Genomic DNA, 24443 nt, shown 5'->3' with positions numbered 1-24443 from the left:
CATCTCTGCGGTAGGGACTGTTAACTTCATTTTACAAATGTGGAGACGGAGATTCGGGGTCATCTGCCCGTGATGATACAGCCAATAAGCGAGCCAGGCTTTGGACCAGGCCTCTAAGTCCTGTCTGTCCTCGGAAGTGCCTGCTTAGCAGCCGCCAGGCCCGCGCTCAGGGCTGGGTGGGGACCGCTGGCTCGTTCCAGGCGGAGGCGGTGCCACTAACACTCTCAGAATGGAGCTGAGCCCGGAGAGATGAAGACACTGCCTACCGTGGCTGTTACTGATGGAGCCACAACGTAAACCAGTTGTGGTTCTGACGCTCATCTTTTCGTTACTAAGCTGTACTGTCAGCATACTTCTAGCTCCTGTCAGTCAAGCTGGGAAGAAATTATTAAGGTATTTTTCAGGCTTTATTACAATTAGCCAGACTAATGCCGACATTAGAAGAGGTTTTATGATGAGACACATACGAAGCATTTATGAGAACCGTAAGTCTTATAAAAGAGTGAGACTCCAAGCCTTCTCCCTTATGCAGGGAGCAAACGAGGCCCAGGCAGGAGCAGGGTGGCAGAGGTCAGCGGCAGTCCAGCTTTCTGACTAAGCCAGGCGTCCGCCCAGGCTCCCCCTCCTCCCACCATCTTATTGGGGAGCAGGTGCACTCACACTGGCCAGACCAGGGCTCTGGTCCTGACACCACCAACCTACCTGCCGTGTGAACGTGAGCTCCCCTTCACCTCTCTGTCCCTTATCTACCTTCTCTGTGAGGCGGGGACGGTACACATTCTACCTTCTCGGTGGTTAAGTGGTGCATGTGAAGCACTCAGCACAGTGTCAGATACTCAGCGGACACCTGCCCATGACAGCCATGACAATGAGGTATTCATAGTCTGTTGACTGCTATGACATTTCCCCCTAATCCTGTTAGGTTTAAGTCAAAACAGAAATTTAGCATTTGATTGGAACACATTAACACCGAATATTAGTTGGAAGTTAGTTCTGAATTATCTGGCGAGGATGCAAATACAACTTCTGAGATAACTATAAAGCTTCCCGAATAAGTAAGTGCATGAGTGACTAGGCAACGAGTCCACGGAGCAGGGAAAGGCACGCGGCAGTGCTAGGAGCAGGCTCAGCATGGTAAGTAAGAGAACTACAGAATGAGAAGAATTATGGAACCGCGCACAAGTCAATCGGTTCGAAAAGAGTCTCGAGTTAGTTCTATTTCTAATCTTCTGCTTCATAAAAAAGAAGACAAGACAGAGCGCTCGGCTGGGGAAAAGGAGGTACTTTAAATTTCATTGTTTAAACATTTTCTCTGAAAACAAATTACCGCAGCCATTTGGGTCACACAGAGCGGTATGCTGTTCCTTTCCCCATCTCCGCCCTGACCACTGATATGAAGCGCTCACTTCATCACTGGGCCGGGCACTTACCTAACTGCACGTCGGTGGTGAATCGCAGTCTGTGGATCATGCTGACTTTGAATGACTTGTAATGGTGGCTGCTGAGCATATCCTGTACTGTCGCTATGTCAATCTGCGAGTCCTCCTCAAAAACCCCGTCTGCCCTTGAACCTGGGGAGGAAAAAGCAGTTTAGCACATAAAGATACATGAGGCTTGGCAAATGTTGTCTGCTTAAAATGCTCTGGGATAAATTAAAATAATATGGGCTATTTAATTTGGAGAAGAAAAGGCTGAGCGATGACTTAATAATGCCATTCCAGTAAACAGAGGACGGTAACATATTAATCATTCAACAATTAATTCCACAAACACGGCCTCTTCGGTGGCGGGCCCTGGGCCAGGCGGCGGGGATACTGAAGGTGAGAGACACTCCTGTTCCCCGGCAGCTCTCGGTCTCCACAGGAGAAAGCCAAAACCGCAAAGCAGAAGTGGCCACATTTTTCACTTCTTTTTCTAATATTAATTTTCCTCATCATGAAAGTAACCCATACTTCTTGAGGAATCCCTTCCTTTCTGAGATTCTCAAATATCAGCTTGCCGTCCTGGGCCCGTTTCCGCGGATGCAGGCACGAGCCAGCTCACCTGCGATGGCTGACAGCCTCCCACTGGCCTGCTGGCCACCAGGCTGCCTCTGCATCCAGCCGCCACAGGGCTCTCCCATTCATCCTTCTACGGCTTTGATCATTTATTCACTCATCGAATGTTCAGTGAGAGCTCTGAGCATGCTAAGTACTCTGATAGGTGACACTGGCGACAAGGAAGACAACTGGTACTGAAAAACCGTCCCTGGCTTCCCAAGGCTTCCCGAATGATGCACACTCTTTTTCAGCCAAGCAGGCAGGACTGTCCGTAATCTGGCTGAAGCAAACATTTTCAATTTCACTTGTCACTCCTCACATACTCCTTCACTCAGCAGCTCCCAGACTCCCCAGGCTGCACGCAGATGTAGGTTTTTCTACTTCTGGACACGCTTTCCACCCTTACCCTGCACCTGTCCTCCCTTCCCCCCGAGGCAGGCTAGCCCAAACTCCGCCTTCTGCCGAATTCCATTCCCACTGGGTCCAGGGAGACCTGGGCTCAGTTCCCAGCTCTGCCTCTCACTTGCTGCACGACCTATGGCAAGCGACCGGCTCTCTGAACCCCCGTCTTTGTCATACACAGAAAATGTCCAAATGTGTTTTAAAAACACATACTACACTTAATAGGTAGCAGTCATGATCATTTTTATTCTACTGTCATAGAGGATCACATCCAGCCTGGCACTGGAGCTGCTGACTGGTTGTGCCTGTCCTAATTTGGAAGCACTGTGAGGGCCAGTAAAGTGTGTTCTTCATTTCAGTAAGCCGTCCAGACAACTGGTATGCTCTCACTAAACTCTGCTAAATAATTAGATAATCAAGCAGAAGCGAGGGCACGAGTGCTTTGCTCATCTGAGGCTTTGGGAATCCGAGGCTTCTGAGGTGAAGTCACATGTCCAAGGTCACACCAACCGAAGCTCCACTCTCTCACCCTGCGGAGTGGGGAATGTGTCATCCTGAAGGTGCAGCTGCTGGTGCCACTCGCCAGGGGGAGGGAGACCTGCTGGCAGACGCCAGCAGCCAGGGAGCCCTGGCCTTGCGCTGAGCAGCTGGAGATGGGTCCACAGGAAGAGCCCGAGAGAACCCCTTGGGTAGAGTTGGAGTGGTTAAAACTCAAGATTTGGGTACGAAACAGGAACATCTGTTACCCAACTGGTAGACTGACCACTACATGCTTTTCCTTCCCACAGTATTGCTTACAGAATGAGCTTTTTCTTTTTTTAAATCCTCAACCGAGGACATGCTTTTATTGATTTGAGAGAGGAAGAGAGAGAAACATTGATGTGAGAGAGAAACATGGATTGGTTGTCTCCCGTACACGCCCTGACCAGGGATTGAACCCACAACTTAGGAATGTGCCCTCACCGGGAAATGCACCCACAACCTTTTTGGTGTGTGGGAACAACGCACCAAGCAACCGAGCCACCCGGCCAGAGCTTCAGGGTGAGCTTTTAGGTCTAAGTTGGCTCCTGATGCCTTCCCCTGAACCCCTGTTAGAGAGTGCACTGGCTTTCCAGACACGGCGCTTATTTCCAGCCTGGACCACGCCGGCCACCACAATAATGCTTCCTCTCCCCGAGGACAAGCCTTGCCCTCAGCGGCCACTCATGTCCTGCCTGTGACACTGTTGGCACATGCTGCCCTCTCTGCCCAGGCCACCCTGCTCCTATTCCCGCCCTCCCCCCCCCTGTCCTATTCCTCCAGGCGCCTCCCTATTCTTCCTGACACTCAGGCCCCCAAGTATAGTTCAGCTCCCCTGTCATGGCACCCCCATTTTCCTTCAGAATACTCATCACAGCGAGTAAGGACCTGCCTGCCATTGGACTGTCACCCCAAGAGGGCAGGCACGGTGGCTGCTTTACTGGCCCCTGTGGCCCAGGCCCTGCCGGGGCTGCCATGCACAGGGCAGGGCAAGTGCTCAATAAAACGTACTGGACGAGTACCAGGTGCCGGGTCCCCAGGAAGGCGAGGATCAGAGGCAGAGGGCCTTCGCCAACGTCACCTGGCGAGGATGAGCAGCGCTGCACCCAGCGTCTGCCAGGGCCACTGGGAACCCTGCTTCCTGCTGTGGGTCGCCTGTGATTCTGGACAGAGACGCCACCATCAGGACCACCCACCTGCTGGGGGCTGTGCACATCTCTAATGGAGATGCTGGTGGGAACTTAGATTTGAATAATCATTCACCTTCTCCAGTGCATATCTGACTGAAACAGAACTGCCAAGATGCGTTTATTTCGATGTTAGAGCCTTTTATATACATGAGAACTGTGGAGAAGTTTGATGAAATATTAAAATCCTTTCACGTTTTAAAAATAATTTAAAGCCATCTTTTTTGAGAAAATGCTATTATTAGGTATAACTTAGTTCAAGAATTTCTGTTTTCTTTATTAATAAGTATTTTCTAAATATTGAAGATTCTTGATTTGGAAAGAGATAACAGCTAATTATACTAAAATGCCAATTACTAGAAAAAAAACAAACTCCCCCCAACAAAAACCTCACACAAAAACCAAAACACACCACACTTAAGAGTTTTACATTTCATGATGTTGGATTAAAACCAATTTAAAAATTACTATAACGTGACATATAATTTTTTACTGAGCAATTTCAATGCCAGCTGCTAATAAAGCATCTTAGCTGTAAATGATAATTCAGATGCTTTTAGATAAAGTGGTGCATAAATATAGTTGGAAATTGATTTAGCTTCTTCCAGAAGCTACTGAAGAATGACATATTTTGTTTAATACACCAGCTAATGTAGTCCTAAAAGCTCAAACAAGTGCCAGTTTTCACTCCTAAATTTGCTGGGGGAGATTAATGAAAACTTTATATTTTGCTGAAATGTTAATAATGGGCAGAGGAGACGATGGGATTTTAGTGGAGGTCTTAAAGCTATGGAATAACCAGCAAGGCTTGTCAATTTCCTTATATTAATTTTGTCCAAGACTGATGTCGCTGGAGCTGGCTCAACACACTAATGCTTCTTGCATTGACCTTCTACTCTCTGACAGTGTAAATTCATGTCCCGTGTGAGGATCTGGGTCCCCTGCTACTTGGGTGAGCTCTGAGTCCTCCCCCAGCAGACAAGGGGCATGTTTGTTTTCATGATCAGAAGGGCACCAGCCCCTGGGGGAGCAGAGAAGGAAGAAACAGCCCTGCACACGCTCCCAATACCTGCTGCTCACACCAAAGCGAGCCATCTGCTGGATGGAACGGCTCTGGCCTCGGACTTCAGAGCCTTTCTCAGTGTAAGCTCAGGAGTGCTGCTGAAGGGGCAGGTGTGTGTGTGTACGGACCAGCCAGCCTGTGACCTGCCCCACCCTCAGGCCAGCGGCATGCTAGACCTCGGAGGCACACGGGTGAGGTGAAGGCAGGGTTCCTGATCTTCAGGAGCTTACAGACTTGCTGTGAAACACAAAGAAAACAGTACAAGGCAGAGAGAAATGCCCAACAAACGGTTCAGGCAGCAGACCCTACCTAAAGACAAATGTCTGAAGCAGGCCATTACCCCAAAAGCATGTTTTCTGGGCCAGGAGAGTCTATGACTGCGTATGCTCCTTTCCTGTTTACGTCCTTCCAGGAAGGGGCAAGCCCAGCCACACATGAATACACTCGGCACTGCCCCGTGTGCAGATTAAAACTATTACTGTGCTACCAACTTCACATCTAAAACCCACTCCTGTTCAAGAGGAGACTTTTTATCTACTCAACGTAAAAAGTAGAGAGAACCAGAATGTCTAAAAAATAAATATATGAACAAAAAAACACTCCCCAAACTGTTAACTTAATTAAAACATAACCCTTTGGTATTTTGTTAAATTAGCAATTAAGAAGGTCACAAGCAATTAAGTGAAACAAAAGCCACACTGTGCTCATCTACATTAACGCTGAACTGGGTCTCCTGGTGAATGACAAGATGAATTGTAATGGTGCCTTCAAAGACTTCATGATGTACTTTGTCAAAGTCGGGAGCGTTAATGTCTCTATGTGCCATGGATTACCATAATGTATTGTGTCAAAACGCTCGAGCTGCAATAACTCAAAGATGTATTGTGATAGATCAAATTTTGGGGCGGGGCCTAAACGTGACACAAGCACCAGATCTCAAATGGTCTGACAACAGGCTCCGGAAGAATGACGGAGGTCCGTTCACAACGTGGAATGGTGCAAGGGACAGCAGAAACCCAAGATGAAGAAGCTCAGCTCTCAGAGTGAGGAATTAGCAAGGAGGAGACAGGCAATGGCACTGCTCTGAATGGCAAAGCCGGACCAGGGCAGGACAGGACGAAGGAAAGCAGAGATGAGGTGAAGGAGGTGGCAGGGGAAGTCTAGGGCTCGCAGCCAGAAAGAAAGAGGTGCTGAGAGAGAGACAGCCAACGGCTGGGAAGTGGCCTTGGGGCTTAATAACACTGGAAAGAACGAGACACAGAGTTCAGAGATGTAGGTTTAAATCTTAACTCTGACACTACGGGTCAAGAGTGGGTCAAAGCCTTGCCCAAGATTCTCTGGCGGGCAGAGGCAGAGGCAGGGCTGGGACGGACCTATTGTACTCTGGGGTCCACCATGTTCCGTCTGCTGTCCTCCCCTTCGCCTCCCATCTCACCACATTCTTACAGGAAGCAGCAGGAGAGAGACTGGGGAACTGTAAACTCTCAACCAGTGGTTCTGGAGAGTAGTCCAGGCCTCACGGGAAGGGGGGGGGGGTCCCCCAGAACCCACCAGGGGTCCAAAATATTAATACTATTTTCATCATAATAACAATAAGACAGTACTTGCCCTTTTCATGCCTATTCCCTTACAAGTGCACAGAGCAATAACAAGTTCATTGACAAGGTTCTGAGTCCACATTGCAACTAACCTTTAAGAAAGTATCATTCGAGTCTGGGTATCGTAATGAAAATTAATAGCCCCTGTTATCTGAAAAGGCTATTGAAATACTTCTCCCCTTCCCAACAACGTACCTGTGTTAGGCCAAATTTTCTTCATATACTTCAACTGAAACAATGTACTGTAATAGACTGAGTGCAGAAGCAGATCCGCAGCCCTGGCTGGTGTGGCTCAGTTGGTTGGAGCACTGTCCCATGCACCAGAAAGTTGCAGGTTCAATTCCCAGTCAGGACACATACCTAGGTGTCGATGCAGCTCTCTCCCATTGATCTCCTTCTCTCTCTCTCTCCCCCCCTCTCCCTCTCTCTCTCAAAATAAAAAAGAGAGTATATATAGATATGCAAATCCAGGTGCCTTCCATAAAGTCAGACATTTCAGAAATTTGCAAAAATATACAACAGTGCCCACTGGTTCAGGTGGTTAGTCAATAATTTATCTTTCTGATGAAACAAAAATAAGTGCTCTCAGGGAAAGAAAACAAAAGAAAACAGTCCCAATCTTCTCATTAAAAAGTTAAAACAGGTATTTTTTTCATAAAAATTTATGGTAACACATAATACATTTATTATTGCTTTTAAATGAATTTATAGATATTTAAACTTTTATGTCAGCCATGATGAGACATAAACATGGAGGTACAGCTGTGTAGCTGTGTTACATACCTGACCACAAGCACAGACAGAAAGCTTCTACACACATTCCAAGTGTAACAACCTGCTGTCAGGTGATCAAGACTAATTCTAACTAACACTGTTTTATAGTTTAAAACAGTATTTTTATTGGAACTGAGAGAAACACGGGTACACATGACTCTCAGATGAACGGGCACTCCTTGTTAAATCAAAGCTCAGAGAACTTACTACATGCTACTGGCAGGTGTTTTGTGTTCAGAAATACAAACTACATGGGACTTTAAACTTCATTTTATGGTTGGTTCAAGGAGTCTGAGGCTAAGTCCAAAAGCGCTAATCCAGTTATAAGTTAGAGCAACTTCAATCTTCCTTCTCCAGAAAGATCGATGGCAACTCGTAACTCGACCCGAAGATCGATGGCCTTGTTCCATCTTCACCCGCACACTCCCTGCAGCCAGACGGTGCTGCTGCCTGGCCTGGGCGTTAGGAACACAGGAGGGTGGCAGGGTCCCCGGATGACGGGAAGGGAACAGACAATCCGCAGAGGGATAGGGTGGGAAAGGCACGGAGCCCACAAAGTGTGAGCATATACAGAGGGACAGCAAGAGCTTGCATTTGGCTGGAGCAAAGCGTGGTGGGGAGTGCAGGTGAGAAGCTCTTCCGAGGGAGAGGCATGTCCCTCTCAGGCAGGTGCAGAGTAAATCCTGAGGGAGTAAGTGGCCAGATGAAGACTAATCTTAACTCTGTCTGTCATGAAGCCCTATCGCTACTCCTCACACAGAAAAATCCCTACTTCAGCCACACTGGACTTTGCTTGGGTTATACCATCTGGCCAGAATGGCCTTTTCATTCTTTAATATTTATAAACTTCAAGGTAGAGTCTAGAATCTTCCGTGACCTCTCTCCTGAAACCCCGCAGCCCTGAAGGCTCTTATTGTAAGTCTCTTACATGCGAAGCATCTGTACTCCTCCCCTGGACAGCGAGTTCCTTTGAGGGCAGGAGCATGCTATCCTGCAGAGCACATAGCACATGTTTAATAAATGCTGCCATGCATGCACGAAGTTCGCTGCAACACAGGGTAAGAATAACACTACCTGAGTCTGTAGGTCATCCCTGTATTTACGTGGAACCTACCACACTATTCCTAGCTTTCCATTCAGGCGCCTTACCAGACTGGGATCCCAGCGCAACAACTATCAGAGCGGTTAACATTTCTGAGGTTTATGTGCCAGACACAAGGCTTAGCCTCAGTAGCTCATTTAATTTTCTCAAGCCCCTTTAAGTCGAATATTATCTCTTTTTTCTAGGTGAGGAAAATAAAGCCCCTATTAGTCTAGACTCAAGAATGTCATCCTGCTAGTATAGCCATGGAACTAATGTAGGCTGGAATGAGGAACTGTATCCAGGTCTGTCTAATTCCAAAAATGTGCCCTTAACCACACCACCCCTTGGGTACACGTGTTTGGGCTGGGAATGCACAAACCCATGGGTGACAAAAGGATCCAAGGAGAACACAGTCATGGCTGGCCTCGCCAGAACAAAGAACCACGATAAAAGCGAATCCTCTGTCCTGTAAGACCCAAAGCAGGATGCACGAGTCATGGAGAAAAATTCTCCCTTAGCTTCTACATCCATCACTTTTTTTTTTCTTCTTCTTCCAAAGGCGTTTTAAGTCCCCAAAGCCCCATAAGCCCCAAACTTCTCTTCTATTAAACACTTCCCTTTGGCTACCAGTCATCTTTGCTGGCCTCTAAAAACTAATCAATAGGTGACATACTTTAACACGAGCACGCACACGCACACGTAATCTCCGCAAAGCCATGAGGACCACACAGCGGGATACGCCCTTCACTGAATCTGCCAGGCTGAGACCAGGATGGAGATCCCCGCTGCCAGCGCCTAATTGATTAAACACTCGGAGTTAGAGCCTTTCCACAGGGAGACTGCAGACCCTCAATAAATCAGGGCAATCCTGCTTTATGAGTGGATCAGGAAGAAACGGTTCGGGTTTGCGGAATTTCTACAAAGACCAGATCATGGAGGGGGGGCCTGCAGGCTCTGATTCTAGGCCCTGCCATCCCTCAGCCTCTCTTCTCAGCACCCCCTCCCTTGCTCATTTCACTCCGCTCCGTTCATTCATTCCGAGCAGCCCCTTGTCCTGGACCACTCTCCCCTCACTCATTATCTGACCACCTCCTTTGTGTGCTTCCTCAAGGAAGTTTTCTCCCCCTGCTCTCACCAGCTCCGGCCCCTGCCATACCCCCTTCACTGCACTTTTCACAACTGCGGCTTCATGACACGGGGACTCCTCTCCACCGCCCAGCACGGGGGCCGGCCCAGAAGAGGATGCCATCAATGAACAAATGTGTGCCCAGAGTGAAGCCGACCACCCGTTAGAGGATGATGGATGACCGTTCGGGGTCTGCACCACGGATTCACTGCAGGTTTGCTTGGAATTTAGGTTGATGACAGAATCCCCATCACTCCCTCTTCCTCTGCTATGCTTGTGCTACTGTTCAAAACGCAGGAAGAGCAATGGGGTCCTCTAAGGAGCCTGGGCACTTTTGATCATTCACAAGTCAAAATACAATATTTGTTTGCAACGACAAAATATCTGAGAACTGTTACATCTCATCAACACGGAGGCACCGCTCCCCTGACTCCGGGGGCAGGGACGAGGGCACACACACTGGAGGAACCCTCCCCTGAGCAGGGAGGTCACGGCTGAAATGTCCCCGATGCATCACCAAACCATTAGCCAGGGGCTGCAGGCAGAGTCCGGGGCCAGGCGCCGACCAGCGGGATACAAATCCCCGTGCCCTCACTTAGAGCCCATTCGGGGTTTGTGGCTCGTCAAACATGTTTCCTTACCGCTCTAATGTACCAGTGTATCGCTTAATGAAAGTTCTTAATTGTAATTCAATTAATTACATACACAGAGTCCCCAATTACATTTTCCAATAAGACATTGGCTGTGGTACAGGTCTAAATGCACTTAACCAATTTTAATATATTAAGACCAATTTCCCTTGAATACTAATTACTACCTAATGATAAAATGAAAAGGGGGGGGGGTCTTTCAAGGAAGGGAGAGAGTGAAAAATGCAATTCCTGTGGAATTTTTCAGCCCACATGGCACAATTCAGACCCTCATTGCTGGAGAAGTAGGTGTGGACAGGGCACACTTGTTTCTAGTAGCAGGTCAGCACTGGCTTTTGTCTGGGTATCACATCTTCTCCATCACATCCCCCGTGCTGGCCACTGCCCAAAGGGCCTGTGGGAAGTCTCAGAGGCCAGAGGGAAAACAGGAATAATGAGGGAAAAGGCCAGCACACACATGAGCAGACTAGCTGTGGTGTTTCTGAGCACGGTGCTGGCCTTGTGTCTCAGGCACACAGAAGGACACTAGGAATGGCCAATACTTGCGTGTGTATTGTACTCACCTATGTGCTTTCTGTTACTACACTATTTATTTTTAAAATCTTTATTGTTGAGAGTATTACAGATGTCCCTCCTTTTTATCTTCCATAGCCCCCCTCCACCCAGTTCCCGCCCCACCCCAGGCCTTCACCACCTCACTGTCTATGTCCATAGGTAAGATCTTTGGTTAGTCTCTTCCCACTCCTCCTCCCCCCCCCCCCCCCAATTCCCTCTCAGATTCGCCAGTCTGTTCCATGTTTCCATGCCTCTGATTCTGACTTATACACCAGTTTATTTTGTTCATTAGATTTATTGTTCATTTATTTTGATTTTTAAATTTGATTGTTGTTAGATATGTTATTTGTTGCCGTTTTATTGTTCATATTTTTATCTCTTCTTCTTTTTTATTCAATAATACCCTTCAGCATTTCATATAATACTGGTTTGGCGGTGATATACTCCTTTAGTTTTTTCTTGTTTGTGAAGCTCTTTATCTGACCTTCAATCTAAATGAGATCTTCGCTGAGTAATCTTGGATGTAGGTCCTTACTATTCATCACTCTGAGTATTTCTTGTCACTCTCTTCTGGCCTACAAACTTCCTGTTGAGAAATCAGCTGACAATTGTATGGGTACTCTCTTGTAGGTAACTGCTTTTCTCTTGCTGCTTTTAAGATTCTCTCTTTGTCTTTAATCCGGGGCATTTTAATTATGATGCATCTTGGTGTGGTCCTCTTTGGGTTCCTCTTGTTTGGGACTCTCTGTGATTCCTGGACTTTGTAAGTTTATTTATTTTTTTTCAGCAGTAGGGGAAGTTTTCTGTCATTATTTCTTCAAATAGGTTTTCAATATCTTGTTGCTCTCTTTCATCTCCTTCTGGTACCCCCAGAATGCAAATGATGTACTGAAGTTGTCCCAGAGGCTCCTTACCCTATATTTTAATATTTTGGGGTTATTTTTTCTGTTGATTGGGTGTTGTCTGCTTCCTTATATTCTATAGCATTGACTTGATTCTCAGAATCCTCTACTCTACTGTTGACTTTGTAAATTGTTCTTTATTTCAGTTAGTGTGTGTGTAATTTCTGACTGGACCTTTTTTCATGTTTCTGACATTCTCACTGTGATCCTTGAAAGTCTCATGAAGATCACTGAGTAACCTTATAAGCATGGTTTTGAAGTCTATATCCAGTAGTTTGCTTGCTTCCATTTCTTTCATTTGTGTGGGAGGTCCAAGCACAGGAACACTGACCCCTGTGAGCAGCCCTGTCTGGGAGAAAGCTGCCCCTGAGTTCCTACCCAACGCCAGGTAATGCAATTCCTCCCTGTATGTAATCTGGGTTCCTGAGAGCCAGCCGGTGCTGGAGCTCAGCGGAATGGAGTCTGAGCACATTCGCGTGCCTGGGTGTCCGGCAGCCTCTGTGTCCCTCAGCCACAATCCCTGCTGGTTTTTATAACCCATAGTTACAGGGACTTCTCTTCCCAGCTCTGGGACCCTGGGATGGTGCCTGATGTGGGGCTGGGAAACCTTGCTCCTTACTAATGGACAGAAGACATGGTTTCCCAGGCCCCCAATGATAATTCATGTGATGGTAAGCAAATTGCCCCTCTAAGTATCAGTTTCTTCTATAAATTATAGATGATGACCACCCTGGCCTAAAAGGTTGTTATAAGGAGACCACTGGCATCTTATTTAGATCTCAAAAACCCCCCACAAACTGTGAAAATGATTCAACCACCTCCTTTTACACCAGAAACTCAGGCTCAGAGGGGATGTGATTTGCCCAATGTCAGAGGCTGCAGTGGTTCACCCAGGCCTGCCTGATTCTAAAGGCTGGGCTTTTTAAGCATGATGCTGAACTGCTGTAAGGACAGGCTACTGAGTGTAAGACAGGAAAGACACTGTCTGACATTTTGTTGGTATTCCATAAAGCCAGTGGAATTTCAGGCCTATTTTAGTCCCAAGTGTCTCTCTTAAAGCTGTGGAAAGAACAAGTTGGTTCATGCTGCATCTTTCTTCTAAGGACCTGAAGGGGTTACCCACACATGATTAGTGGGTAAGAGAAAAGGTCACTGGCAACATCTGGCAGAAAATGCAATTGAGGCTCAGTTTGGTGCCAGGATTCGCACAGATGTTTGGACAAGAATGGCAGTCGTCCTACATCACATCTTCTCCATAATGTACTCCTGCTTCCTTCTGGTCTGGTTCCAGCTTGCAGCAGACAGTTGGCTGAAGGATGTAGTAGATTATCAGACAAGAATCCAACTGGAAAGCTTAGGACTCTGGCTTGTCATTTTCTTATTTAGGCCAAGATCCAAGTACAAATGTTAACTCTCAGTCTCTAGGCAGAAACTCTTGTCGAATCAGCTTCATTTGCAAGCTTCGTCCCCCATAGAGTGTAAAGACAACTGTCATCACCATCCTCAGGGTTGAAAAGGTGGTTGTTTTGTCAACAATCTCAGGGTGGGCTTTAAAATCAGACAGCTGACTTAGAATTCTGGTTCTATCATTTATCAGCAAGCTAACTATGGGCAAGACACAACCTCTCTCAAGTTAGAATAACATCTTATAGGATGGCTGTGAAAATTACAAGAGAGCCCTTTTTAAGGATGTCTAGGACAATGCTTTACAATAGAAGGCCTGAATAAATAATTTTAAAAAATCTTTTGATGTCATTGATATAAAAAGTGAGGCACCATTCCTTCTCAGAATAAAACCGGAAGGGCTATATACAGCCACCCCATGGCAGACTCCCCAATCAAACGGTTTTACTTACAAAGTGCACATCTCTTCTAGAACACGAAAGCACACCGGCTGGAAAGCACCTGCTCCTAAGTTCTCTGGTCCTGTGACAGATTCACAGACTTGTCGCGTTCACCACCCTCTCTCCCTCTCCCCATCACACACCACCTCAGGGCCCTGACAGTTCCGATTCTAGACCTCTCTGTTGTCAGCCACAGATATGCTGTTCTTTCTTTCTTTCTTTCTTTCTTTCTTTCTTTCTTTCTTTCTTTCTTTCTTTCTTTCTTTTCTTTCTTTCTTTTTTAATGCTGTACTTTCACCATTTATTCATCACAGTTAACATTTATTGAGTGTTTATATGAGCCAGGCAGCATTCTAAGAGCTTTATGATTATTAAAACTCACTGAATCTTCATAATAACCTTATGAGGGCAGATAGAAAAGTTAAACTGTACCAGGTAAGTGTGAGGGGCAGCACATGAACTGTCTGTTTTGATATCATTTTCTTAAATACTGCATAACAGATGCTCATAATTTAATCCACTTCCAAATTCACTTTAAGGATAGCAAACCTGTCCTGATAGAATAGACCAACAGGAGATTTAAAAATTTGCTTTTAAAAAAATTTTAAAACCTCAATCTAACTTTTTCATAGGTAGCTACTAGAAAACAATACTTGGTTCTTGATTGAGATTGCTATTTAAATTTTTTTTAAATTCAAAAACTTTTTCTATAGGAAGAATGAGTATTCTATTGTATTCTATTGATTCCAAACCATTCACTGCCTTGTGCCCTTTGTAAATGCTGGTAAAGTCTTCTTTCACTACCACAACGATCTTAAGTCAGAGTGTGAAAACTGGAATTTCTTGGGGATGCCAAAGCTCACAGATGTCATGCAAGTCACTTAAGACTGAGCTCATGCTTAGAAGTACAGTAAGAACAAGAGCCCAGATGTCAAAGCTTTATCCGCCACACTGCTGCTCTTTCCTCGTATAAGAAAGGTGGGCCTCAACTTAAAAACAAAGAAACGAAGACTAATTTGGAGTCACAGTATACTGTGGAATACTATGCAATAGCTAAAAAAGAGGTGAAATAATATGCGGATTAATGGGGAATAATCTCTACAATATTTGTCAAACTGATAAAATAAAAATGGAGAACACTGATAACAGTCTGCTGTCATTTGTTTTTAAAAGGGAGGAATACAAATGTGTATGTATATATTCTTGCTGTTTCTTGGTAACTGTGTGGGATTGGCTTTAGGACTCCCAGTGGAAACAAAAATCTGTGGATGCTAAAGTCACTTACATAAGATGGTGTAGCATTTGCATATAACCTTTGCACATCCTTGCCATAAATTTTAAATCAACTCCAGATTACTTATAATACCTAATACCATATAAATGCTATGTAAATAGTTATACTATATTGTTTAGGGCAGTGGTTGGCAAACTCATTAGTCAACAGAGACAAATATCAACAGTACAATGATTGAAATTTCTTTTGAGAGCCAAATTTTTTATATATATATTTTATTGATTTTGTACAGAGAGGAAGGGAGATAGAGAGTTAAAAACATCGATGAGAGAGAGTCATCGATCAGCTGCCTCTTGCACACCCCCTACTGGGGATATGCCCGCAACCAAGGTACATGCCCTTGACTGGAATTGAACCCGGGACCCTTTAGTCCCCAAGCCGACTCTCTATTCATTGAGCCAAACCGGTCCCGGCAGAGAGAGAGCCAAATTTTTTAAATTTAAAAACTTCTTCTAACACCATTTCTTCAAAACAGACTTGCCCATGCCGTGGTATTTTGTGGAAGAGCCACACTCAAGGGGCCAAAGAGCCGCATGTGGCTCGAGACCACAGTTTGCCAACCACGGTCATAGACCAAAAGGTTGTGGGCTTGATTCCCAGTGAAGGCACATATGTGTCTAGGTTTCGAGTTCGATCCCCCACCTTGGTGTGTATGGGAGGAAACTGATAGATGTTTTTCTTTTCTCTCACACTGATGTATCTCTCTCTCTCTCTCTCTCTCTCTCTCTCTCTCTCTCTCTGTTTTCCCCTCACCCTTCCTCTCTCTCTAAAACAGATTTAAAAAACCACCATATCTTTGGGTGAGGGGAAAGAGAGAGAGAGAGAGAGAGAGAGAGAGAGAGAGAGAGAGAGAGAGGGAGGGAGGGAGGGAGAGAAAGAGAGAAGGAGAAGAAGAAGAGAAGGAGGAGGAGGAGGAGGAGGAGGAGGAGGAGGAGGAGGAGGAAAGGGAGAAAGATATTCTTTAAAGAATGAAAGAAAATGACAGGAAGGGAGGGATTACCCATTTATATCAGGTAAGAAAATCAGATAAGCAAGATACAAAGGAATGTGTTGTTATAATTCTTCCTTGGGTGTGATCAGTCCAAAGGGTTATGAAATTAGGAGGCACTCTCATGATGTAATTGGTATCTATGTGAACTTGCCCTTATTACTTGCTTTCTTTTTCTTCTTAGAAAGTCATGCATGCTTATTTTAGAAACTCTGGAAAGTATAAGAGGATAAAAAATGAATTATCCAGAATCTTGCTAACCAGAGACAACTACTATTAATATTTTGGCATTTTCCTTCCAATTTTTCTTCTATGTTTTTGGTTTGTTTGTTTTTATTTTACATAGTTGAGATTAGTCTAGCTGTGTTATTTTGTAACCTTGACAGTGTTCCCTTTTAATATTATATCAAAGTTATTTTTCTCGTAATGAAAGCTCTTGGTAAACACAACTTATAATGATTAAAGAGTATTCCACATCTCCTGAGATGGCTGTTCTCCTTTTATTCTGTTACTGTGGCAAATTATACTGACTGGGACTTTTTTTTTATTGCTAAACTAAACCTTGTACTCCTAGAATAAAACCAATTTGGGAATGTTACATTATCTACATAATAAAAGAGTAACATGCTAATTGGCCATACCTTTGCAACACCCACCAGCCAATCAGGAGTGGGTATGCAAATTATCCCAACAAAGACGGTGGGTCAATTTGCATATGCAGGTGCTGAGCGGCCAGGGGCGGGGCATTCTGCACCGTCCCAGCTGCTCCGGGCCTGGGCAGTGTGGGAAGGCGGAAAGGCAGCTCCAGCGGGAGCAAAGGCAGTGCCGGCAGCCAGGGGAAGGAAGGCCCATTCTTGCACAAATCTTCGTGCATCAGGCCTCTAGATTTAATATAATACTGAATTCAGTTTGTTACCATTTTGTTTAGGGTATTTGCATTTATCTAAGATTGGTTTGAAAATATTTTGTCTTGTATGGTCTTTATTAGGGTTTGGGAAAATTATTACAGCCTCTTAAAATGAATTGGAGAGTGTAACCTCTTTTTCTACTCTTTTGAACAGCTGATATAAGACTGGACTAATTTTTTCCTTAAATGTTTGGTAAAACTAGCCAGTAAAGTTGTCTGGGTACACACTGCCCCTTGCTAAAATACGCATATGGTCAGAATTTTCTAAACCGTGATGTCTGTTTAAACAGCGATGGTAACAGGGCCAGTTGCTTATACATAGAATAGCCTTCGCCTCAGAAAAGGCCTCCTATTTCTGAGATGTTTTCCAGGACGGATCCTAATTTAGGAAGATACAGTTTAATAAAAAATATATAAATCACAGAGAGCTAAACAGAATGCAGACTTTTTAATACACCCCCCCCCCCCCAAAAAAAAAAAAGCCTGAAATCAATCATTTCATTTTGGGATATACTTTGGCAGGAAGGCTGAAGTTTGACGTGAAATCTGCCTAGGGAAACCGGACCAGGGCCCCCAGCACATGACTTGTAAGCGTGTCTGAGCGGACTAAGCAAGCACGGAGCAGGGAGGCCAACGTACTGTTCTCGCGGACCAGGCAGAACTCCCACACGCTCTGGCTCTCCAGGGTGCTGTCCAGGTCCACGGCGACGTTGGGCTCGCTCTGCTTCTCCAGGCGGTACTGAGGGCCTGGAAGATAGAGGGGCAGGAGGGGGAGGAAGTCTGAAACAGCGAGTTTAACATGGAAAAGCACCACATACTGGCACAAAGCTGTTAAAGCATTAGGAAAACGCTGACGTCTGTCTTGAGGGTCTGGCTATCCAAGATGGGAAGGGTTGGGTATTTTTCGCACAAGGTTTCACACACTTGTCTGTGCTATTACCCGGTCTGTTTTCGCTCAGTTCTCCCCCAGGTGAGAGGTAGATGGTTTTTGAGTCAGTCTGACCTGGAATCACAACATAGCTACACGGTTTCTCAGATGTGAGCAGTTAACCTACCTTTTTCTGAGCCTGTTTCCTAAGAAGGAGTGCTTATCACCGTGAAGGCTTACTATGAACAATAGAGATGATGCACCCTAAGGAAGTAAGTACTCTAAGTAAGAAAAAATACTCATTCCTACAAAAAGTATTTATACATAATCATTAAATAAGAATGAATAAGCAATTATAAGCAGAAATAAGGTATGTTTAGAACTCTAAAATGGTAACAGCCTCCAAATTCCTTTTTTTTAATTAAATATATTTTATTGATTTTTTACAGAGAGGAAGGGAGAGATATAAAGAGCTAGAAACATCGATGAGAGAGAGACATTGACCAGCTGCCTCTTGCACACCCCATACCGGGGATGTGCCCGCAACCAATGTACATGTCCCTGACCGGAATCGAACCTGGGACCCTTCAGTCCGCAGACCGACGCTCTACCCACTGAGCCAAACCGGTTTCGGCCAAATTCCTTTTTTAAAAAAAACAACAAAATTCAGGTTTTTGTTTTTTTTAAAAACAAAACAAAATTCAGGTTTCTGGGTTACCGTGATAGAAGGACAATGGATGCTGATTCATGTTTTTTTGCTGAGACATTTGTGAGAACACAAAGATAAAGGTTTAATAATTCTGGAAATCTAGAATCCTAGCCATGCCTGTTGCACGGGGGGTTCTGGCAGATTTTAATGAAACGCTGGGGCGTTTTATACATTTACTGATGGAAGTCTTTGTGAAGCCAAATGACAATCTTGTTCTTCTCAGATATCACCTAACGGGGCCAATGATCAGAGTCAGAAGACCGCTCCCTGTTGCTGATGGGCATTGAAAAGACAGGAGGCGTAAGACACCTCACTGTCTGGGCCATGGAAGGCGTGTTCGGTCAGACAGGAGAGGGGAGGGACAGGAGGGGAGCAGCGGAGGCCCCCCAGGCAGATCACATATTTTTAGGCTGCTCTTCAGCTGTTGTCTCTTAGCCAGTATTCCTCCTTTCTCAAGCGATGCACCTCACTCCTCTCAGCCATTCTCCTCTCCCATATTCTATGCTCACCTGCAGCATGTAGTTTCCCGGTACATTGAACTGTTCCCTAACTTAATTTCATCAGCACTCTGCCAGTTCTCAGAGTTCTTACATACATTCATTTTTTTTAAACAAAACTTACAGCTTTTAGACCTTTATAAAGAAAACAATGCTCAAAACACACATAACTATGTATTTAGGCAAGTACACGCTCAGAAGTCTACACCATTCTTATAAACGCTCGTACACTATATTAGGTCAAGAATGTACCCATTGCCACCTTACACATAGTTCAATTTAGTTTCAAAAAGATTAAATAAAGGTGTGGAAGTTCAGGTAATTCATGGCATCTGCTACCTGTCTCCTGCCTGTGATAACGGCTGTCAATCACCAGGCACACTGGCTGCTGGTCGCTGCAGCTTCACATTCGCTGGTGGAAATAATCCCAGGAAAACCATGCCCAGCTGGACTTGACGAAAACCTCGCTGGTGAGAGATTCCTCTGGTGTTTTATAAGATTAAATATTTTTGCAGCATTACCATTAATATCATCATGGTACTTCACAATATTTTGTTTAACCAGGTATTTCACAGTATTTTATTACATCTCGGTTGTTCCCTATCATGAAATAATGATTTATTACAGCTAAACTTTGTACCCAGATATCACTGTAAATTCACAGAAGTGGATGTCAGTGCCTCGCACACAGTATTGCGGCGAGTTATTGGGGATGAGGGCTCATATAACAGGCCAGGGTCTTAGAAAGCAGCTCTCCAGCTTCAGGGGTGAGGATGCCCCAGCTGTGAGCGGTGGCTGTTAGGGAGGGAAAGGAGAGGGGGCGTGGGAATCTCTCACCAGCGAGGTTTTCTTCAAGTCCAGCTGGGCATGGTTTTCCTGGGATCTACCAGGGCATGTCCGGCTCGTCTTGCTCAGTCCTGATCGGCCAGACTCCAGCAGCAAACTAACTTACTGGTCAGAGCATCTGCCCCCTGGTGGTCAGTGTGCATCATAGCTATCGGTTGAATGGTCAAACAGTTGAATGGTTGCTTAGGCTTTTATATATGTTAATGTTTATAATATGTCATTTTATGAAAACGGAATTATAACAATATGTGCAGAAGGATTGCAATTATGAAAAAATATATGTAAAGTCACAGGGGGAAATATACTGAAAGGTTATTTCCAAAACGTGAGTAGTGGTCATAATGGGAAAATGAGTGCTTTTCTTTCTCTGTATTATTCTGTATTTTTCACATTTCCTATACTAAATAAAGGCTACTTTTATAATTCATTAAACATCATATATACTTACAAGCCCTCTGATTTCTTACTATGCCATTTTTCTGAGGATACTATAATTATCACACATCATGACATCTGCAATGGGTCTTTCATATGCAAAGTTTAATCCAAATTAGACATTAACTGTTTATGTAGATCTATATTTTAATCTTCAAAAACCCTGCAACCTAGCATGCTTACTGTGACTTGGAGGGCAGTGTACAGGGCGTTGGGCTTCTCAAGCTGTCTACCTGACAGCTGGATTAAAGTAAGCCACCCCTTTCCTGATCGCTGGGAGCCAACACGTAGCTGCATTAGGGTGGAGGTCAGGCTGGTTTCCTTTGTACACTTTTCCTTCCAGGCCCTGCAGCTGCCTGGGAAACATGGATGAGGGAAACCTGGGTAGGTAGGGAGTACTAAGAAGGGTCTTGTATCCCTAAACACAAGTGCCTGCACCACTCTCAAAGCCATAAATGCCATCATTCAACATTTATTTTCTTGTTTCTTGGGTGTTGCAGATATTTCTACTGAACTAGTTTGTTTCTGGAAAGTGCTTTAGAACTTTCCACTTGAAGCTTAGTATGATGATGACTCTCATTTGCAGAATGACCATGATATGCCAAGCACTCTATGTATGTTAGCTTACTGAATCCTCACAGCAACTCTGAGAAGTAGATATTATAATATTATCCCCCTTTGTCAGACTGGGTCCCTGAAGGATGGCAGGATGATATAACTTGCCCAAGATCACAAAGGTCGGAAGTAGAAACAGAAAAATGAAAGCCAAGGATCTTGGACTATAAAGCCTATGTGTTTTGAACCTTTCTTTCTCTTGAAAACTATAAATTACTGGCCAATTATAAAGAGGCCATAGTTTATAGCATAAGTATAGATTTTTATAGATTTGTGGATTCATTTGGGTTCTGAATCACTTAACTTCTGGTTTCTATGAATTTAAAATGAAAATGATCTGAAATAATTTATTTTAATGAAACCCATACATACTAAATATCCCATGCTGTTTCCCTGGTCCTGTGAGGACAGAATAGCCTTATCTTTCCATCCAACCAGGAAGGCTACCTCCCGCCTGTCCTTAAAAATATCCCTGTGGGCGCCCAGTCTTGTTAGTAACTAAAACTTTGTCATCTGCTTTGGGTACTCTGCTCTTCCACAAAAGCTAACGAACAATTTGGAAGCCTACTTTTGAACTTAGCAAACAACTTATGGGTCTTGACTGCGGGGAAGGTTGATGGTTAAACTGTGGGAGAGACTTGAGATCTGAACCCAAATGGACAACTCCCTGTTCCAAAGATCCACTTCTCTCCTAACTCTTGCCCAAACAGTGGGCAACTTATCTCACACAGAAAGACTATTTTACACATTTCCCCCTGAAGAATTCAGATTGACAACATCAGGCCATGTTGTGTAAAGGCAGGGTAGAGATGAGAAGCAATATAGCGTGATGAAGGGCATGGACTTGGGGCCAGATTGCCTTGGTCTGGCCCTGGCTGAGTCCCACCTGAGAGGCCTGGGAGGATTCAATGAGTTAATAGCTGTAAAGCAGTTAGAACAGGGTCTGGTGCTTTAGTAGTGCTATTTAAGTGTCAGCTATCATCACTCATCATCATCAGACTGGAACAATACTAAGATCACGTAACATAACATATCAGGGCCTACTTTGTGCCAAGTCCTAGGCAGATCATTTCATTGACTGTCACCCTAGGATTAAAGAGTACGAGTTCTGTTCCGTGACTCACAGAGTCTTAAGATAACTCGAGCGACGTCTCACAGAAAGTGGTGGGACGAGGATTCATACCCAGAGCTCGCCAGGCCTACACTCGCTATTACATAGGAACCAGAGTGCCTTGTTCATAACAAGCACTTAATAAATGCCTGCTGATTATAATCAAGATTATGACAACCCAGACTTATGACAACAAGATTAGGACAAATCCAACTGTAGTTTCTATAAAACGCTTGTTTAATTTTTAGGCAGCTGACATGGGAGGAAAGAAAAGCCAGCAGCCAAAACCGTTGGAAAAAGACAAGCTGTGAGGTCAGTTTCTTTTAACATACTTCTGCCAGAGAAATGATTACATAAAATATAAAAGGCTCTTTCACGCCGAACAGGACATAGTTCTCAAGGCAACAGCCACCCTTTGGAAAGAGGTTTTAAAATGTCACAGCTGCGCGCGGAGCCGCGAGCCCTCCGCTTCACCGGGCGGCGGGGACAAAAGGGAGTTCCGGGAAGCCGTTCCTCCGCGGTGACAAGCCGCTCTGGCGGGCGCGGCAGTGACGCATTCATTGCAGCAATGCCATGCCACCAAATGGGCCAGGACAAAACACTGCTCCGGGCGCTTTGGGAGGGTGCCAAGTGCAGGGTTTTGGCAAACATCTCAGCGCATAAATTTCAAAGGAAATCTGTAGTATCTGCTGGGTGGGGGATGCATACATGCTAGTCCAGTTTTCTCGGTCTCTTTAATCCTCGACTGAAGCAGAAAAGGCGTCAGTATGCAATACCTTGAGAGCTGAGAGCCAGCTGAGAGTTCAAGTCCACTGGGAAACAAGTGGAGAAGCCTGGGGAGAAGGCACACCCTCGCCCCTATCGTTCTGTGCCTTGTTTCTAAAGATCCACAGGAGAAACTTCCTTCAGACCTCAGCAGCAGGGAGCTCTGTACCTCCTTGGAGCAATGGGTTTGCTCTCCTTTATTTTTATTTTATTTATTTTTAAAATGTTTTTATTGATATTTTAGAGAGAGAAAGGGAGAGAGGGAGAGACAGAAACATCGAGAAGAGAGAAACATCATTGATTGGCTGCCTCCTGCATGCCCCTAACTAAGATGGAGACTGCACCTCGCACATATGCCCTGGCCAGGAATCGAACCAGTGGCCTCTTGGTTCCTGGGTCGAGGCTCAACCTCTGAGCCACACTGGCCGGGCTCATCTGTATTTTCAGACAGTTGAACATAAATCCTGTAACTAACTGACACCGTGTCCCTTTCTCCTTTGCCCATTAGGAAGTTCAGCTCTAAACGTGTGGCCTGAATGATGACACGGTGCATGTTTCTGTGTCATTCACCCTCTGGATTTTTATTTTCTATTTTCCTTGATGTAATTTCCAGCTCCTGCAATTTTTGAAGACAAATGATAAAGTCAATGGTTGACCACCTTCATATCAACTACTTTCCATTCGCCAGCTTAGAGCTGCTTTAACCTGCAAGTAGCCAGAAGAAGGTTAAGTGTGAGCAAGTAAGAGGCAAGGCTGGGTTTGGAGCAGAAAACTGCTATCTGTACCCTCTCAGGGGGCAACAATGCATTCTGGGAAAGTCACTCCTCTCCTGTGTGCTTTCTCATCTGTAAAACAAGGATAACAGAACTTCCCTCAGAAGGTGCCTGTGAGGTTGAGACAATCCTTGACTCCCTTAGCGAAGAGCTCAATGACGGCTGCTACTGGTATTATTGGAAGTATAGACTGGAACAGGAGCCACTGTGATGCGGGCAGATCCCTGGTCCAAAGTCACAAAGACTAACAGCCCCATTAAGGGAAGAGACACGGTGGAGAGAATGCTGGCATCAAAGTGTCCAAGGCGGGCGTGTGTGGTGGGAGAGGGGGCATGTCTGTTTAAACCAGCCTGCCTTTAAGCCACAGCCAGCATGTGAGCCTAGAGACTGGTTCAGCAGCCAGGGTTCCTCAAGCTCCCCAGTCTCCCCGGACCTACAAACCTAGTCTAAAAGTGGCGAGGAAATGTCTGAACCCACAGAACCAACCACGGCAGCAGAGATCCAAAAGACAGATGGTGTTGTAATGCCATCCATACACCCAGTTAACAAGCTTCTTTTGAACATTGACCATGTCCCAGACACAGGTGAATGATCAATGCTTCCCTCCCTCAGGCAGGCTGGGGAGGCAGCAAGACACACACGAGCAGATGAGTTACAAAGACCCAACTGTGCTCCTCCCCTGGCTGGGACACGGTGCCGAGGAACCCAGGAGCGGGGACAATGAACGTCCCCTTCCCAAGTGGAAACATCTGAACGCAGTCTTGAAGGAGGACCTGGAGCCAGGGAAGGAGAGGGAATTGGTGAATTCCTAGAGGAAACAGCATGTGCAAAAGGCCCAGGCTCTGGGGGGCTCCAGGGGGAGCTGCCGCTGGGATGCTTGACCCAGACTGTG

At 45.2% G+C, this 24443-nt stretch overlaps 1 protein-coding gene across 12 annotated transcripts in view; it reads right to left on the bottom strand.

Moving 5' to 3' along the window:
• The window catches only part of MAPKAP1 (MAPK associated protein 1), a 179575-nt gene that overhangs the window by 38033 nt on the left and 117099 nt on the right, over positions 1-24443 (bottom strand). For 11 of the 12 annotated variants that reach the window (XM_084898376.1, XM_084898377.1, XM_084898378.1 and 8 more), the window contains 2 exons: positions 17572-17679; positions 1431-1571 (listed from right to left, as the gene is read on the bottom strand). In XM_084898376.1, the coding sequence (XP_084754502.1) occupies positions 1431-1571; positions 17572-17679 (249 nt within the window). The remainder of the gene's footprint in view (positions 1-1430; positions 1572-17571; positions 17680-24443) is intronic. The other variant, XM_084898375.1, reaches the window with a different exon arrangement.

The sequence above is a fragment of the Pipistrellus hanaki genome (assembly GCF_964339955.1).
Source record: "Pipistrellus hanaki genome assembly, chromosome: 11".
Classification (NCBI taxonomy): Eukaryota; Metazoa; Chordata; class Mammalia; order Chiroptera; family Vespertilionidae; genus Pipistrellus; species Pipistrellus hanaki.
This window is presented reverse-complemented; position numbering and strand designations above follow the sequence as displayed.